This window comes from Triturus cristatus, chromosome 4_2 (genome assembly GCF_964204655.1).
Source record: "Triturus cristatus chromosome 4_2, aTriCri1.1, whole genome shotgun sequence".
NCBI classification, from domain to species: domain Eukaryota; kingdom Metazoa; phylum Chordata; class Amphibia; order Caudata; family Salamandridae; genus Triturus; species Triturus cristatus.
Window position 1 is genome coordinate 566,125,351 of NC_140586.1, and position 19,793 is coordinate 566,145,143.

A 19,793-nucleotide genomic window follows, 5' to 3' on the forward strand; every position below is an offset into this window, starting at 1 on the left:
AATCATACTTGTGTGCGGTGGCGCTTATCTATCTTGAGAAGGCTATGCAGGATTTCCTGGCGGTGCCCATCTCGGAGCTCGACGTCACTGCCGCCATCGACGCTTTGCGGTCTTCCTCCACCCCTGGACTGGACGGATTCTCGGGCGATTTCTACAAGGCCTTCAAAGATTTATTGGTCCCGCAACTGCTAGAGGTTTATGCAGAGGCCTTGGAGAAACAAGAATTACCGCCCACCCTCCGCGAAGCGGTTATAATTCTCCTCCCCAAACCTGGCAAAGACCTGCTGCTTTGTGGTTCATACAGGCCCCTTTCGCTCCTAAATCTAGACTATAAAATTCTGGCCAAGGGCATTGCGGGTCGCCTCTCCCAGCTAATGGAATTTATAATTTCCCCTGTTCAATCTGGTTTTATACCCCACTGTTACACATAGTTCAATTTACGAACACTATTCTCCACCCTGCATAGGATAAACCCAGAGGTGCCCGCGGCAGCTATATTACTTGACACGGAAAAGGCCTTCAATGCATTGGAATGGCCCTTTTTTCTGTCCATCATGCAAGGCATGGGGATGCCTATTGGCTTTGTTGCCACCACGGCACTGCTTTATATCCGCCCCACGTCTCGGCTCAGACTGAACGGAACACTCTCCGAACACTTTGCATTATCACAGGGTACGCTGCAGGGCTGCCCGCTCTCACCTTTACTATTTATTTTAACCATAGACCATCTGATCCGCCATTTTCAAGAAAAACACCTACACAGAGGCCTACAATTTATCACGAGCCTCTTATTGGTATCATTATATGCTGATGATACAATTCTTTACGTTAGACACCCACAAACTAACTTAGATCCCCTCATCCGTGAAATATTACGCTTCGGCTTGTACTCTGGCCTTGGCATCAATTGGCACAAGTCTGTGATCTTCCCCTCACCGCAAGTACGAAAGCATGGGAACACGAGTTCCCACTGGAATGGTGCACAGAATCCGTCAAGTATTTGGAAATACACGTACAACTAGACACTGAACAGATCATCCGCCTCAACTATGGCCAGGCTATGCACACCCTAGAGGCACAAATTGACAAGTGGCTCAGACTACCACTCTCCATAGCAGGTCGGGTGGCTCTGGTCAAGATGATTGTGCTCCCGAAATTTTTATATCTTTTTCGCAACATCTCTATCCCCCTTCCAAATAGTTTCTTTTTGACACTCTGTTCACATTTAATACAACTGGTTTGGGGTGACAGGCGGACCCAAGTGCGCTGGAGAGTGATGACCCTTCCCTACGAAAGAGGGGGCTATGAAGTCCCTGACTTACAGCCATAATATTTAGTTGCTCAGTGCAGCTACGCACAACCGTGGTATCACCCGGATGCCAGAATCCCCTATCTCCGCCCGGAAGCTGATCTGGTCCTTCCTGATACACTGGCTGCTGTCCTCCCCATAGGCCTTCCCCGTGACCCGTATGACATTCAAACGGTCTCCACTACAAGCTGGGCCTGGGCGAAACTTAAGCGGATCACAAACATATCTACCCTTTATTCTACAGCTCTGCCACTCCCTAGTGCCCGATGGCTACCGATCATGGGTGAACGTCTCATACAACACACGTTCACGAAATATAACATTACTAAAATTGGTGATCTTTTCCATGATGGCCACGCTTTTGACTCAGATTACATGTCTCGAATCCCTGATGCCACATTCATGGATAGGTTTGTGCTACTGCGGGTTCGCTCTGTGCGCCACTTTTACCGACTTTCCCCTTGAACCGCAATCATTCACCCCACTCATGATGGTCATTGAGAGTAAACGGGGTGTACACCTTATCTCCAAGCTATATAAATCATGCGCAGCCCTTGTCCCGCTTGATGATGACAAGATCCGCAGAGAATGGGAGGGAGATTTGGGTAGCCCGATAACAGAAGAACAGTGGGCAGCATGCTGTGCTGTCATGAGAAATGTCTCCCTCAATAGTCGCCATAAATTGATTCATTTCAAATTTCTCCATAGAGCATACGTTACTCCGGCCAGAGTACACAGAAGAGACCCCTACAAGCCACACAGCTGCCGCAAATGCGATGCACCACACGTGGATTTTTCTCACATTGCATGGACCTGCCCTCGTATACTCCTACTCTTACTGGACGGAAGTACATAAAACACTAGGCAACATGATTAATTTACCAATAGATCCTCTGCCTGAGATTGCCCTCTTGGGGTACGTAGTTAATTTCCCCCAAAAAGTGCGTAAGTTTGCGGCCATTTGTTTATTATTGGCTAAAAGAGAAGTTGCCATCCATTAGGGTAGCAGGACCGCACCTACATTTAAGGGCTGGATGAGCAGCTTGGCATCTTGCACCACAAGAAGTGAAGTTTATGCTGCCACTATTCCCTCTACCTCGCGACCCAGGGACATATGGGGCCATTTCAGAGCCTACCTTACCTCTTTGCAGTGAGACTCCCCCTCTCAGGTAGAACGGGGCATAGTTCCCACTGGGGTGGGTTAGATGGTACTTACATCATATACCAGGCACTTTGCACTCAACTCCTTCAAGGCCTCTATCACCGATATAATTTGCATTGCTTTTGCAGCAGGGACTGGAATGGGATCATTCCTTTAGGGGCTGGGTCAGTGTGCACTTCTGAGGGTTATGACTATCGCATAATATATGATGCGTTGAATCCAACTGTAATTTTGGATTTGTTTTTCCTAACTAAGGCAAGCGAAACGTACTAATCCCTTTACTATTTTTGGTATGACTGTGTATATTCATATGTATCAAAATACTTTATGATAAAAAAAAAGGGACTGAATCACTTACTGAAGAATGCTCATTGCAACATTTATTCCATTAATGTCTCCAGGGCAATGGATGGTTGGTAGTGCTGGACCTTCAGGACAGAGTCCTTCACAGCCTGCTATTTCCACCTCATTAGATATAGTGCCCATTGGCAGTTTCAAGTGCTCCCCTTCGGCTTGATGTCCTCTCGAAGTATTTTCACGAAGGTACTGGCAACACTAGTAGTCCTTCTGCACAACAAGGGATACCTAGTGCATCCTTACCTGGACAATGAGCTAACCTATTTTTCATCAAAGGCCATTGCCCAGAAACACTCCAATATGATATGCAAAACAATGATACATCACCAGAAGTCCCATCTTGTTCCGTCTCAAGATATAGAGTTTATTGGTGACCGATTTCAAACTCATCTAAGAAATATATGCCTTCCACAACTGAGAGCTACCAAACTATGCCAACCTCTGTGCAGTCTGTCAATCTCAGTAATTTGTCATGCATTGGGACCTATCTTCAATGAATCTGAAATATCTGACATGTGGGATGAACAGTGTTTAGGAGGAGTTACAGCGGTGGATGGTTCTTTCAAACCTTGGCTGGGGAATTCCTTTGTCTCTATCCTCTCTGCTAATCCTGACAAGGGATGCGAGGCAGACTGGTCCACACTCTAGACTTCTAGATATCCTGTTTATCAATCTGGAATAGTTAAGTGCAGTTGAATATGCTGTGAACAAGTGAAAGAGAGTGGGTGAGAGGGAGGATCACTGTAGGACCCCTAGCATGACTGGAGTGGAATTAGATAGGTATTGATTAGCCTTGAATCTTTTAGTTTTGCTTTGGAGAAACAAGGTGAACCAGTTTAGGACAGACCTTGCTAAACCCATTCTATGTTCCAGTAAGTCTAGTAAGTTGTCATGCTTGACCGTATTTAATGTGGAAAATAGGCCAAGGAGGATTAGGAGGCAAGATTCATTTTGATCCAACATTTTTAGCGCACCATCCTCTTTGTGTGTAAGAGCTGATTCGGTGCTGTCTCCTGGCAGAAGCCAGATTGGAATTGGTCCAAAAGGCAGAATTGTTCAATGTGGTCTCAGAGATGGATGTTTATGCATTTTTCAAGGTGCTTCGCCAGAGTTGAAATGTTGAAGATCGGGCAGAAGTTGTTTATATACGTGTGATCAGCTGATGGTTTATTTAGGATGGGGGACACCTGCCCCGACTTTAGCCAGTCAGGGATTGTGCCTTGAAGTAGAGAGGCATTTACAATCTTGGTCTAGAATGGGAATAACGACGGTTTGATCTTATTGAAGAAATTGGAGGGAAGAGGGTTGTTGAAGTGGTTTGCGCATTGCTAGAATTTTGAGAATGGCGCATTGCTGAAAAGTTTTGAAAGAGGACCATGCAGCATTGCTTTTTGTTTTTGAGGCTGTGCCCCGATGGAAAAGAGGGTACAGCCATCAGGGAGGGGGAGAGGCTGGAGCGAGGTAAGGGAAGACGATGCTCTGAAGCCCTCTGCAAATCAATTCTCATGTTTTCCGTCTTCTCAAGGAAGAAGGAGGCAAATTCCTCACAGTTTGCCAACGGACTGGTTCCAGCTTGGGGGGTGTTGGCATTTGTTATTCTTTCTCATAGGAATGTTTAACTTTACACATTCCTCAGAGCACGCAGTAATGACCACCTGCGAGAGAACATCTTAGAACAAATGTATATTTTTAATTTAACTGAAAGCTTGTTATTCTCCAATATTGCAGATGTTGGTCTCATATTGTAACACATATACCAAGACTTTCCCAGAGAGATCAGTGGGGTTTAGTGGTGTGTTCCTTTCTGTTACAATCACAATATTATAATTGTTAAGAGCTTATTTTTGGGGTGAGCCCCTTAACTTTATAACAGCAAGCCTTATTCATACACAGATAAATATTGTTTTTGCGCAATAGTCACCAACTGCCATCTTAGGTTTCAATAGATTTTTATCAATTCGCAACATTGAAGGTGGACATTACCACCTTATAATGTGCACCAATCCATAATGTCATACCCCTGACAAGAAACCACATAACAAGCATTCTAAGCTTAATAGTCAGCACATTAGACAAGATGCAAATACCACTTAAACTCCTTTAGTCAAATATATACTACTGAAAGAACACCTAAGTCAGTAATAATACCTCATCCGTTCAGCACAGATCACAACTTCTACTCTGCAGACTTTGTCAGGCCTGTGCAAAGGGTTAAGGATGTGCAGAGAGATACAGCAGGAAGACAAATGGTGAACCCATCCGTTGTGGACCAATTACCAGCCCAGCCCTCCCTCTTTGAAATAAGTGCCTCAGAGACCATCTTGATTAGAATTCAGAGCAACTCACTACCCAGAAGGCACCTCTGGTTGCATCCGATAGACTATTCAAATCTACATTGTCACCCAAACTCCAAGTTTAACTTTTGAATACACAGTTTTTGCCACCATGCTTCAACTTGAGAATCACTTGGAAACCCAGTGATGCCACAGCCCTTCCCCACCATCATGTTCTGTGCCCTACAGTCGCCTTTTTCTCAACAGTGTGGCACAGAGCAAGAAATAGTAGGATGCTTGCTTCACCCATTTGCACTACCTTTTGTCTAACTACTGCATGCAAACACATACCCCTTCACTCTGTCGATTTCAGTGTTAGTATCACTGTCCCACCCATGTTGGAGCTACAGCTGTAGTTTTGATTGTAGTACTGAATATCTTCACCAACAATATTGTGTAGCACTGATATCAAGGGCAATATATGGGGGCCAATATATCAAATGGTAAGTGCAGATAGGTTAATATAGATTTACTATTCCTAACTCCATATCTACGTAGCTTGAAGATATACCCACAGCGTAGGTACATATTTTTGAAGTTAGGTATAGAAAATCTAAACTTACTTAAATGTCAATATTATTTTTTCAATATTCGGTCCTCAATGTTCTGTCCCAGCAACATTGTTGATTCAATTTTCAGAGGGCACACCCATTGTTATACCAATCTTTAACCAAATATTCAGCTGCCTAAGTGATACCTCTCTTTGCACGTTACCAAGATGTTCAATTTGAGATGGACTTGAATATACATTATTCGAAAGAATTTTGGCCTTATTTAGAGTTTCTCAGACAGGATAGCCCATCAAAACATGGGCGGATATCTAGTACACCATACTAATTGAGCCATAGGCAACAGTGCACTTGTATGATGGCGGACAAGACATACGCCACGTTTGTGATGGAGTATACCATCAGCCAAATTCTGAATGAGGCGCTTTGTGAAATGTATGGTGAATTCCAGAACAGACATCAGTGGGTCCAGCCCAGGATATTGTGAGCTTTGTTCCCATGTTCCTGCTCAAACCATGTGGTGTCCCATCTAATTCCTCCAACTGTTCTTCTTCTCTTCCACTACTTTCAGGGAATGCTCTAAGTTGTTAGTTTTCACTAATATGACTATATGTAGAACATTGATTGTGAAAGAATCCTCTCACCACTTGTAAGAGTTGTGTTCTCTAAAGAGTCCATGGCTGCTTCCTGCTGCCCGTTTTTTAGAAGCACCACATTGTGGTTTGCAAACCTCCTCCTTTTACTTTTTCTTCTCTGCCAGAATGAAGGAGAAGCACAGTTCCTACAGGCTTGGTGTCCACCAAATTTGGTTGTGGGTCACACAAATTAAGCTTCGTCTCACAAGGTTGTACCCTCTCTGGGCGCTGCTGATCGGCTGCCAGATGCTCACCATTTCAGGACTGCCTGAGCCTGTCATAACCTCGTAGTTGCTGTCTGTTCTTTTCCATCAGGAAGCCCAATACACTTCTCATTTGGCTATTTTTCCTGATCGTTTCACTAACAGGTACCAGATTGTTTTCACCACATCCACAGAAGGCTGCAGCAGACTTTCCAGGAAATACCTCCTCTGCTGCATTCTGGCTCACTCCACACTTTGGTACAACTCTGGGCACCCTGATTCTCACCACAAGTGCCTGACCACCAGACTAGCAATGGTACCTACACTGCATTCTCTTGTGCGTTACGTGTACTGCAATGTGTCAGGCGTGGTGAGAAGGAGAATGCAGCTGATCTCTAAGTAGGCCAGATTCACAGTTTCAGTTTCTGGAAACTGTAGCATCTTGTTAGGTGCACTAAGTGCGAGTTCATTGGGCTACAGTCACCTCCCAGGTGCGTGAGCAGGTAGAAAACAAGAGTCCTCTCTTAGGAGCTCTACATATCTTGGTACTGGCTTCCCACCTCCATTTTGATTATTACCAGAAATGGAATATGACGAATAAGTCTTTGAGAGGAGAAAATGGTCTGCGACCAATCTCATTTTGTATGTCCTAATACGGAGGAAACCTCATTTCTTTATTTTAGCACACTGTGTTCATGCGTTAATGTTTTCTGATGTCATGACAAGAAGTTGCCTTCTGAAAATTGACAATATCGGTTCAAAATGGTAACCAATATCTGCACACCTCCAAAAAATAATTTTGCAGGCAAAGCTCCCTTCCTCCTGTGATTTAATTGTACGCCGCTCTGTATTTGGTTTCCACAACAAACACTGTGGCCTATTGCTGACTGAAATCAAGAGAAGCACTTCCTGCTCACAGACAAAGGGACACATTACATAAAAGCTCACTGAGTGTGGTCCGAGACGAGATCTGGCAGAAAAACAAGTATTGTGTTGACTACATGCTACCTTTCTCATCCCTCGCCACTCCAAAATGTCACTGCTGAAGTGTCAACCCATTCACAATATGGGATTTCACTGTTATACTATTGTATTGTTTTTGTACAGCAGTGACTCTAATTCACTGGGCTTCAGAGGCCCACCATTGAGTGTTGGAAAGGAGCAGGTTTGGGAGCCAGGGCCGCGATCAAGGAGGCAGTATTACAGAATATATCAAGTAGCAACTGTAGGGGTTAGAGGGAGGGCCAGATAGAGTTGAGTCAGTACACTTACATGAAGAGATGGTTTCACCCCTCTCTAATACTTCATTAGGTCAACCTCGATAATTAGGGCACTGTGGGCTCCATAGAGCAGAGCAGAGCAAATTAAGTGGTATTTGTACGATGTGTAGCCTGTAGCTGGAGAGATAACCTGTTGAGGGACGTCAATGGCAATAGTCTGCAAGGGTGTAGCTAATATTGATGCATCTGGTGCAGTGGCACCGGGGTATGGAGCCCTCAGGGACCCATTCATTGAACCCTTAAAAAGCTGTATTAACTGCACCAACAACAGTCAAAGAGGGAACAAGCAAACTGATAAACAAATAGTGTATTTTTTAATCATCTTAGCATTATGCCTCCTAGAACGAATAACATATCCAGTGTGAATGAAAGGGATCATATAAGGAACTAGCGAACACTGATGGCAATTCAAAGCATGTTTTAAGAAATAAACAATGTCAAAAAATCAAATCTATAATTCGGAGTCATGACATGAGTCACATACATATGAGTGAGAAGGATTATTACCCTCTCCACCACCTTATTGACTTACAATTTGTTTCTTTGTTGTGATTTTTCCTTCTGTCAATGTGTGACTATAAAGGACCCCACCTTCTCTGTGACCATGATGCTGGTATCCCCTATAATTTAGGGTAAGGGACTTATACACTAATAATCTTATGTATAGTGAACAATGCTAAAATGTATTGTTGTAGATCAACACAGGCTACCAGCCATAACACCATATACCACATAGGATTTTCCTTTGTTTAAAAAAAAAAAGAACACTTGCACTACCACGACCTTAGATGTCCTTAGTCATTTAATGACCGCATTATTGTTTAAATGTATGATCAGATAACCCTGGTAATCTTTGTACCGTGTTTTGTTCTCTTTCCACTTTTTGTATTTTCTAATATAGGTTTCAAATACAACATACTTACTAACAGGTAGGGAAGTGTGGTAGGACCTAAGTAAGGACTCCTCCGTGACCAACCTAATTAATTCAAATAGGAAAGTGGTTAGGAACTTTTCACCCTTAGGAAACCACATGCCCTGATTAATGGCCCAGACTTTATAGGCTATCAACATTGGGCAGAAACATGTTGGCGAGTTTTTGGGTGTGAATCATTATACTCTATTACCCAACCCATTTCGTTTTTTAACCTTACCTAGTGTTAGGTACAGGCCCGATTCACAGAACTAACTTAAGGCAAAATCCTAAACTTACTACTTTTGGTATACACAGAAGTTAGGATTTTGTCTTAAGTTTGTCTTAAAACAAACTTAAAGATAGACTTAAGACAGACTTAAGACAAACTTAAGACAGACTTAAGACAGACTTAAGACAGACTTAAGACAGACTTAAGTTAGGATTTTGTCCTACGTTTGTCTTAAGTCTGTCTTAAGTTTGTCTTAAATCTGTCTTGTTTGTCTTAAGTCTGTCTTAAGTCTGTCTTAAGTTTGTCTTAAGACAAACTTAAGACAAAATCCTAACTTCTGTGAATACCAAAAGTAGTAAGTTTAGGATTTTTTCTTAAGTTAGTTCTGCGAATCGGCCCTAAAGTGTTTAGGAACTTTTCACCCCTAGGGATCCACATGCCCTGATGAACGCCCCAGACCTTATAGGCTATCAACAGTGTCAGAAACATGTTGGCAAGTTTATGGGTGTGAGTCATTATACTCAACCTTACCTAGTGGTTATATGGTGTTGTCCAGTAAGAATTATGCAAGAACTCCCTCCTATCTAGTTAGTCTTTGAGGAGGTCAAGTCCGCCCTGGTGGAATTGTCCTACCGGGGTGGGGAGAGGACTCCTGTGATGAAGCATGACACTAACAAGTATGTGAGGTTTCCTCTACCATTAAGGATGACTTCTCTGAAGATAGGAATCTAAGGTTTTAGTCCTGCAAAGTCTGCACACGTGCCAGAGCCAATAATTTTGGGAAACTGAGCACACGGTTCTGTCAACATACATTTACGTTGTGTTTGATAGTACATTTACTTTACCTCATGTGAAACCTCTCAGGGACTTAAATTAACAGAGAAACACAGTGGGTGATGTACTGTATGTGCCTACTCAGGGTTCTGCAAGCACCTTGATTACAGGTGTTATACCATTCATCAGGGTGGGTTTTGTAGGAAAAAAAAGTATATTTTTCATGGACTGATATGGGAAAATACGTTCTTACACTAATTACAATGTTTTGAAATGATTGTGTTTCTGGTGAAGTGCTACATGACATGCGCAGTTTGTAATTCAGACAGAAAATAATGTTCTTCTGTATTTGATTAGATGATCTGAAGTCAGGTGTAATCGCCCGAATTCCAGATTATCCACGGAAAAAAGGCATCTTCTCTCCAGACGTGAAAACAAATAAACATAAAAGTGGATTTGGGTATGGAATATTAGAAAGGTAAGACATCTTTGATAGTGAATGTGTTTTCTCTTCCACCTCTTTGCTTTTAAAGTGTGACCTAATCCCCTGATTACTTACCAGTAATCTTCATTACTCCAAGTCCAGTCCTTCCTTGCCACAGACTTTCTAGTGAGCTTGACTCCTGCGGGCAGCTCACGCCAAAGTAAAAAATCAAATACAAATACACTCTACATTCTAGTTTCCCATCTCTCCAAGATGGTCGACTTACTCTACCTATATTCTGACATAAAACATAAATCGACCCCCTTAAATTTCTGTCCTCCCAAGCCGCGAACTTAGACTGAAGTCACACAATTCCAGGCTGGAAGGGGCTGTGGCAAGGAATCCCTGGATTCGGAGTAATGAAGATTACTGGTAAGTAACCTGGTCATTAACTCCTCGTCCATCTTCCTCACCACAGTCCGTCCTTAGTAGTGAGCTGATGCCCAAACAGATATCAGCTTCATGACGATAAAAACACCATAATAAGTCTCTCAGACATCAACTGACAAAAAAACATATGCTTTAATAAAGTTGATTAATTTCCTACATTTTTTCATATGTTGCTTCACATATTATGAATTTGAAATTGCAATCAAAACTGACAAAGCAAAATTATCTGAGGAAGCTCCTCCCAGTTGGAGATGATAATGATTCATAAAAGTACTAGGCATTTCCCACCTAACTGTATTAAAGATATCTTCCACAGATACTCCATTAATTTATGCCCAAGAAGCTGACATACCCCTTGTCGACCTCCCTTGTACCTGAGATAACAATTCTCTACCTTGGGACCCATAAACTAACAAGATGGTCTCTTTAATCCATCTACATATGGTAGGACTGGATGGTTTTAAACTATTCCCTGCTGGATTGAAATTAGCAAATAGGTTACCCACCTTCCTGAATTGTTTTGTACTTGATAAATAAATCAGATTCGCACTCTTAATGTGCAGCACATGCAACAAAGATTCCTCTTCTGAAACAGGAGTCAGAGCCAAAACCAGTAACACTAGCTCTTTAGAAGTATGGAACCGATAAGGAATCTCTGAAACAAACCTGAGATCTAGCTTTAAGACCACCCTGTCAGGAAATACCTTCAGGAAAAGCTCTAATCTCAGTAGCGAACCTAATTCTCCTATCCTTCTGGCTAATGAAATAGCCACTAGGAAAACCAACTTAAGAGCGAGAAACTTTAGATCTATGCTTTCCATGGGCTCAAATGGAGTGTACTGGAGAGCCTTCAACACCAAAGGCAGACCTCAAGAGGGAGATGGATAGTGTATTGGCCTCTTGAGAGAAAAATGTCTCAGTAGTCTGATTACTAAGGACTCACCCCCCTCCATCTGGGAACTTCTGAATGCCCTTATAGCTGCCCATTGGGAACAGAGAGTAGCGGTTGAAAGACCTAACAGAAACCCATCTCTAAGGAAATTAAAAATCCTTATGGGATATATTGAATTAAGAACACATTCCCTTTCTTTACACTATTTGTGAAAATTCTCCCAATGGCGAGAGAGTGCTCTAAAGGTAGATGGGCATCTAGAATGTTGGATCATCTGTACCACTTCTGAAGAACATCCCATAGCTAGCAAATTAACCCTGTCAAGATCCAGGCCTGAAGATGAAGATGCCTCAGAACCACCATCGGAAGGGGAACTCACTAAGGGATATGGGTGCCATGGAATTGCCCACAGTGGCTGAGCTACCAGTTGCAACAAGAGAGGGTTCTACAACCTTCTCTGCCACCTTGAAACTGCCAATGTGACTTATTTGAAGGACCCTGGCTAATATAGGGATTGCAGAGAAGGTGAACAGAAGTCCTGTTGGTCATCTGAAAAACATGCGTCTATCCTCCAAGCCTCTGGCCAAGAAATAATTGTGCAGATACAGGGCAGGAGAGCATTCCACATGGAGGCAAACAAGTCTACTGTTGGATATCCAAACCTCCTCTGCAACTGCCGGAACACTTCCTTTGTCAAAGACAAGGAGCTCATTGGAGGGAGAGTCCTGCTCAATTGATCGTCTGCCCAATTCTCTTTCTTTGGCAGGTAGATGTCTGAAACAGACTTCAGATTGGACTCTACCCAGACAGCAATTTCTTGAGCTAGAAAGGCGAGGCTCTGAATCCTGCATCCACCCTGATGATTCATATAGCCCATAACCTCCATGTTGTCTGTTATGTTCTGTCTGTTCTTTTCTGGCCATGATAATTTGCCAACTGTGGAGCAAACAACATCAGTGCAAGATGGACAGTCTTTGGTTCTCTCCAATATGAGGGAGGAGACCATTTTCCCTGAGCTGTTGTCCCCTCCAAAGTAGCACCCCAACCCAACTTGCTGTCATCTTTTGTGACTACATTTGATGGTACTATGAGGAGAGGATAGCCCCCTCTCAAGATCTCCTCCTTCAACTGCCATCCCAGAGCCTCCAGCACTTGAGTATCCGCTGGGACCCCATCTGAAACTTCTGTGAAGCCGGAACCCAGTGAACCAATAAGTGGTATAACCAAGGGTACATATGCAAAAGAGCCCACAGGAGCACCGCCAAAGTCGACAACATGAGTCCTTCGTGTCTTAACAACTGTCTCACAGGAGGCAATGTCTCTGCAACAAAGTCACAGTCTCTGTCTTGAGTTTGTATTTTCTGTCCTCGTGCAAGAACACCTTCCCCACGCTGGTTCTGAAGGGTGCCCCTATGAACTGTTATGTTTTGTTAACACCTAAGTGTTTCTTGGCGTTGTGATAGCCAGGAGGGAGAGAGCTCGGGCTAATCACAAGCTTGCTCAAACAGCCAGGCCTTCAAAAGCTTCCTTAACCTCAGGAATTTGGGTTCCAGCCTGATCAAGGAAGGGAGAGAGTTCTGTAAGATTGGGCCAGGACAGAAGACTTCCTACCCCGTGCTCCCTTTGGATTGAACCGAGGGATCCTCAGCTGGTTGGCAAGAGAGGATCTGAGAGCTTGAGTAGGAACGTATCTCTTAATTCTGCTTACTACAAAGGCTGGACCCTGGTCATGAATGGATATGTAAATAACACAAGCCATCCTGGATTGAAACAAGGAAAGATTTCTTTAGGTTTAGCAAAAATCTGTGCTCTTTGACGATTCTGCACAACTGCTAAACCTCAGACTGGGCCTTGAAAAATCAGAACAAGAGTTCAGCCAGTCATACAGATATGGAAATAGTTGAATTCCCTCACCATGCAGAACCCCTACTAAAGGGGCCAATACTTTAAGTAATTACCCTTGAAGAGGAAGTGAGGCCAAAAGGGAGTACCTGGAATTGGCAGTGCCAATCTTGAACACAGAAGCGCAGGAACTTTTGCCAACTGGGATGGATTGGCACGTAGAGGTGTGCACCTAAAAGGTCCAGAGATGCTAAGAAGTCACTTTGCCTGATGAACGGAAGAATCTCCTCCGGGGTTGTCATTTTGAACTGCATGTGAGGTATGCACCAGTTAACATTCTTGAGGTCCAGGACTGGACTGAATTCTCCTGATGTCTTTCTAAGAAGAGGATCAAATAAGTTCCCCTTCCTCTTTGGTATCTCAGACCCAGTACAATCACTTCTTTCAGTAACAATTTTTGGATTCCTTCTTTCAAGGCCCTTTGTTTCTCCATATTTGATGGCAGTGAGTCGGACAAAAAACATTCTGGGGGCTGGGAAGAGAGACCAATCTGAAACCGTTTCTTTACTATCTCTAGGACCCATTGATTCAAAATAGAGTTCCTCTAGACATCCCAAAAACATAAGAGATTCGACATCCCACTGGTAATGCACTTTTGTCTAGATTGTAAGGATTTAGCTGGGGGCTGTGTTTAGGAGTGTGGGACTTTTCTAGAAGAGGGACTCCCTGGCCGTGTCCCATCCCCCAAAAGGGTTGACTTGCTCTTCTATAAAATGACAGAGCAAATGCCGTTTTCGCACCAAAAAAAAATGAAACCTTTAGCTGGCTTGGCTGGGACCAACAGCTTTCTGTCCATAGCAGATAGCTTGATCATCTCGTCAAACTGAGATCCAAACAATTTAGATCCTGAGAACGGAAATGTCATTATTGGTGCCTTTTGCAAAGCCTCCACCTTCCAGGGTCTGAGCCATATTTGTCTTCCTGCTGCTATAGATGATGCAGCTGTAGACGAGGCATATGAAATGTTCGATAAAAGTCAAACCTGCTGCTCTGTTTTTGCCAGCATTGGTATCAAATCAGCAACCTTTTCCATGAAGTCAGTCAATGATTGAAAATCCCTAATGAATGACTAGATGGTATAGGAGGAGTATTCTGCTGCATCGGTGCTGTTCACTGCAACCCTCTTATCAACTGGGTCTGACGGAATTGCCTTTTCTGAGATTACAGTACCCTAAAGAGCAAGACTTGCCATCAGTGAATCTTCATTCACCATTGACAGAAACCCCTCTCCGAACTTCTGTGTAGGATGCCTGCGTGAGAGGAACCTTGTAAGAGAATTCTTTTCAATCTGCTTCTACTCAGGTTCCTTCACCATTCTGATAGATACATGAAGGGGCAATGTATCTGCTTCCTTCTTCTGGCAGTGAAAGAAGTCTTCAATATCCTCTGGTTGTGATGACTCTGGAATTTTTTTATACATTTTATATGTTGCATGACCTTTTTCAGCTCTGGGCCTTGCACCAATCTGCCCCTTATTACATCCTCCTAATCTAAATCCCTATGTCCCTTTTCATTTCTGTTATGTCCAAATTTATAGTCATGAAACCAGGGACTTTACATATTGGCGTATTACTGGGGCTTTCTGTAGTACCTGTCTATTTGAGTTTTGGACACCTTAGCACCTGATTCTTTTTGGTCAGTTTTTGATCTGTCTGGTGGGGCCTCACGCACAACTCTTTTATGCTGTTCCCTTATTTCCCCTTAGCAGGAGTCACAGTGGTTCCCCGGCGGGATGTGACCTAGGTGTACCTCCTTGTTTCAGAGGTGCATCTCCGTGTGTTGCACCTTTTGGATTGGATGGTGATGAAATATGACCTCTCATCCATTGGCAATATTCTTTACGGCTTCAATGTAATCCTGTCACATGGGCAGAATTTGTGGACTTGCGAAGAAGCCAAAATAGGATGTTAGTTTCTGACCTGTTCTCAGGCCCAGAATTGGGGTATGAAAGAATGCTGTGGTGAGGGGAGAAAGGGTTATATGACCTCTAGTCTCCCCAGCTGCCTATACCTGATGATCTTCAGCCTTTTTCGTTTAGGGTGGGTGGCAGGTGGGGCAGTCATGTTTGTTTACTGTTTGTCACTGGTGCTTTGTGTGATGGATTGTCTCTATTACTAGAGCATTGGTGTTACACCTCACTTACTGTGTAAATTTGCCCCCATGCTTCATCACCTCAGCTGTTCCTCACCCAGAGGAATCTGCTGGGCTTTGGCCGCCTGCACTCTGCCAGGTCACTTTTTAACTTCAGAGGGGTTCCTTACCTCCACAGCACTTCTCAAACCCATTGTTTCCCTTGTACCTGCAACACCCTGTGGAGGGCAACAGTGAATTGGCCACTTCTGCACCTTCCTCAAGGTTTGCAGCACAGGCCTGTATAGGCAAGTGAAAGAGGGAACTTCACACATGATTCTCTTCCTCAGTGCCACTGCCAGATTCTTTGGTTTTCTCTGTCTCTGTCGTGCTCTTCTCACCCTGCATCTTTTTAGGCCTCTGCCACCATTTTGTATGACCCCTCACTGTCTGCTTGCTTTCGGCTTCAGCTGCAATCAGATTTCCTTGTGGACTGGCAGCAGTGCTGTCATCCTCCCACCAACATCAGGATGATTTTTTTCCTTTTATTATATTGTGGCCTCAGAGAGAAATCAAGCTGTGCAAGGCGAAGGGTTGGGGCTCTTCCTATCACTCTAATATCCTACCCGGATATCATGAACTGCAACTTTAAACATAACTGTATTTTTGTCATGCCTCTACTGTCTCTGAATTTTAAGACATTTTAATTCTGGATTACACATTTAATTGATCATATGTGCTTTATGTTTCCCAACCACTGCACAGGCCCTTACCTACAGATGATAACTTCTTAGGAGTCATTTCACCTTTCCATCAACTCATATTGCATTTAACAACATTTTTACATTTCTTCTTCAGCACATTCTATGACAGCCATAGTTTTCAAACAAACCCCCTTGATCAGATCAGCTTGGACCAAGAATAAACCCAATTTGGGTACAAATGGAAATAGCACCAAAGTGGTCAACACCGATAGACAGTACCCAGATGAGAAACTGAATACTCTTTACCAAACCATACGGAGCCTTTGAGGTTGCACATTCTGGCATCTATCTAAAACATCTGAGGATACGTGAGATTCTTTAGTTCAGCGTTTCATTGTTTCTAGGGCCCCATCTTCCTTCCCTTTCCTCCTGAATGCATGGAAGTAAGCTGGAATATTAGGTTCCCTTCTAACCGTCAGTGAATCTGTCATCTCATCCCATAAACAACTTTTTAGTCATCTCGTTATTCAAGCTGTCCTACCTGCTAGCATCTTGTAAGAGTCAGGGACTATTAAGAATTATCAGTGGGGGTTGCATGTCTAACAGCTCTTTCTGGAAACCTAATGAAAGGTAGCTACTACGCATTGGTTTTCCTGGTTCAGACAGCTCTTGCTCCCCCAAATACTCACTGCATTAAAACACTGTTCACATACTCTAAATTAGAAACACAGTAAAAGTCTACTCAATTTCTACTTAGTTGCTCTTCGGTAGGAAACACAGTGAGACTGCTTATTCAGACCTACATGAAACCAATGATACTGCGTCCAGAGTCTTGCTGTTGCTCAGCAGCTTTCAAAATAAATGACACAAATGTACACCTCAAAAGCATTTTATTTGCAAAACATTGGGTAATTCTCAATGGGATGAGATCCTTTAATATTATTTTTTAATGTTGTAAACATTTCTGATTCAAGACTTATAAACATCTAAAAGGATTATCAAATTAAAAGCAATATTTATAAAAAGATAGAAGCCAGTGATCCAGCACAAACCCAGTATTTTGATCAGGGATGAACATTCAATATAATCACATACTTTCCCCCTACACACATACACCCAAATCCCTGTTGCGCTGGTGTCAAGTTTGCACATTTCTTTCAAAATCTTTACTCTGTTGATCAATATTTAGACAGTCCACAATTACACAATAAACATGTTATTCAATTTCTCATCTACTTGGTCGATGGACCAATTAGTTGAAGAATTAAAGGCAATGGTAATTCTATACGAAGTTCTAATCATAAACCTAACTAAAATAACCACAGACTCTTGGTATGCAAATTATTAATTTTTATCTACACTCAAATGGGTTAATCTTGGAAAACCTCATGAGAGAGAGTACAATCTAATCAAAACATCCAGCAAATAAACAATCTAAAAAAAACATACGTTGCATAGAGTGGATAGATAAAGAGACATCAGACATATGCATTAATCAAAATTCATCAATTCGGAGGGATAGATGAAGAGACAAAAGGTTCAAAGAAATTAGAGTTATCAGAATACCAACCCAAATAATTTCAAAGTAGGAAACCACCACCCAGGCCTAGGTAGTAGTAGGGGACCCTGGACAGAGAGTCAGGGATCAAAGTCTCAAGTGTCAGGACAGGGATAGGACAGGAACAGCTAGGCCTCTCTGCAACCCGACGAACAACGGCGCATCCCTCTCTCTCCTCCCATTCCTTCCGAAACTCACACCAGCAGACCCCACCCCCAAATTACCTATTCTTTATACCTTTAATTCACATGTCCGTCCCACTAAAGTTGCTAAAATTGCCTGTCCCAGCTACAGGATTGGCTGAAATCTAGGGGCGGATGATCACCCTACCATTAGATCACGATTCTTTGACTACCCCATTGTTAAGCTTCCATTCCCACATATTCATTTTTTCATCCCATCTCTTTCATGAGTCTATGTGTAACAATCAAGGAACAAAAATTAATACATTCAACAACTACAGAATTTTCTCATGAAGACACTGGAGTTGGCCGCATGTCAAGCATATTGTGCTTCACTGTGTCATGCTCTTTCAGCTTGTTCAGAAGTCCAGCCACTTGGTCACGTGCTTTATGCTTGCTTCCCATTCCTCCCTCCAGAGTCGTGTCAAGTTAATAGAAAATGGAGCATTCGTTCAGTACTGAAAAAACGGGAAAACATACATTTATTAATTATGTAATAATGTAATCTTCTCTGTTAACCACCCACCTTAACTCTACTCCATATCAATAGTTAACCTAGCATAGCATAAGCAGAAAAGCGACATTAATTATTTGAATAAAGCAACACACGTCATGCTTTTTACTCTATATTCATTCGGCCTCGCCATGCAAGCCTTTGTATCTCATTCTATGCACAATATTATCACATTTCCAGTTATTTACATATATGTTAGGATTAATTCATGCATATTGCAAAGCAAATTTCCCATGTGTGATGTGAGGGTGCACGTTAATAAATATTCACTACTTAAAGTTAGTACATGTTACAGGGGTACTCAATACGAGCAGGTTTCTTTTCGTGAAATACTGCTCCATCAATTCCCCCCTCTGATGGCTTGTGAAGCCATCATAGATACTCACCATACCGAGTGCCACCCTTTATTTTATTTAAAGCTTAGTTTCTTCTTTTATGGCACTCTCATCTAGCTTCTTCATCATGACATAATATTCTTCATTTATTTCCTCCAACTCTATTTCATCTCTTTTCCTTTTTAATCCTTTCTTTCTATTATTTTTATCTGATATATATTTTCTCCCTTTCATGCACTTACAACACTTATACACCGTTAATATTACTAAAATTATTATTGCTACTGAAAGTACTGGAATTACTATTTTTCCTAACAGACTTTCTCCAAACATTGAACACCAATGCAAATTCTTTAGAATAATCTGGCATTCACAAAGCAGTTGCTTGACAAAGACTGTTTCGCAATCGAGAGAAAGATTCCAAACTCTCTTCATCCAGCACAATCGGATCCTTCACATCTTTTCGTGTTAACCTCTGTAGAGGTTTTGCAATCAACGAGAAACCACAGATCCATTGTCTGCAGTGTCCAACCATTCCCAAAAACATCTGCACTGCCTTCTGATTTTGGGGTGGATTCATTTTCTTGATAATACTGATTCTCTCTGGTGTCACTTTTCTAAGTCCCTTTTCAATCTTGTGACCTAAGTATTGAACTTCTTGACTACAGTATTGCAACTTTGATGGTGAAACCTTATGTCCTCCTTCAGCTAAAAGGTTCAGTAAAGCAATGGTGTCTGTTACATATGCTTCTCGTGTTTTTGAAGCCACAAGTAGGTAACCATATACTGAACCAAGACAGAATTATTTCCAGGTAACTTTAAAGTTTCCAAACACTTTTTCAAGATCTGATTAAAGATTAATGGACTCATAGTGTACCCTTGACGGACTCGGCACCATGCCAAACACGGTTTCCGAACCGGAAGGCAAATAAATATTGGCTCTCCGGGTGCAGAGGGATGGAAAAAAATGCCTGAGACAAATCAATACCTGTGTACCATTCGGCATCACAGGGCATTTGGTACAGACTTTTTGCAGGATTTGGGCAACATGGCACTAC

At 42.5% G+C, this 19,793-nt stretch overlaps 1 protein-coding gene across 1 annotated transcript in view; it reads left to right on the top strand.

The window, feature by feature from the left end:
• AKNAD1 (AKNA domain containing 1) overlaps positions 1-19,793 on the top strand; it is a 318,415-nt gene that overhangs the window by 236,055 nt on the left and 62,567 nt on the right. The window contains exon 15 of the mRNA XM_085600134.1: positions 10,062-10,182. Coding sequence (XP_085456260.1) covers positions 10,062-10,182 — 121 coding nt within the window. The remainder of the gene's footprint in view (positions 1-10,061; positions 10,183-19,793) is intronic.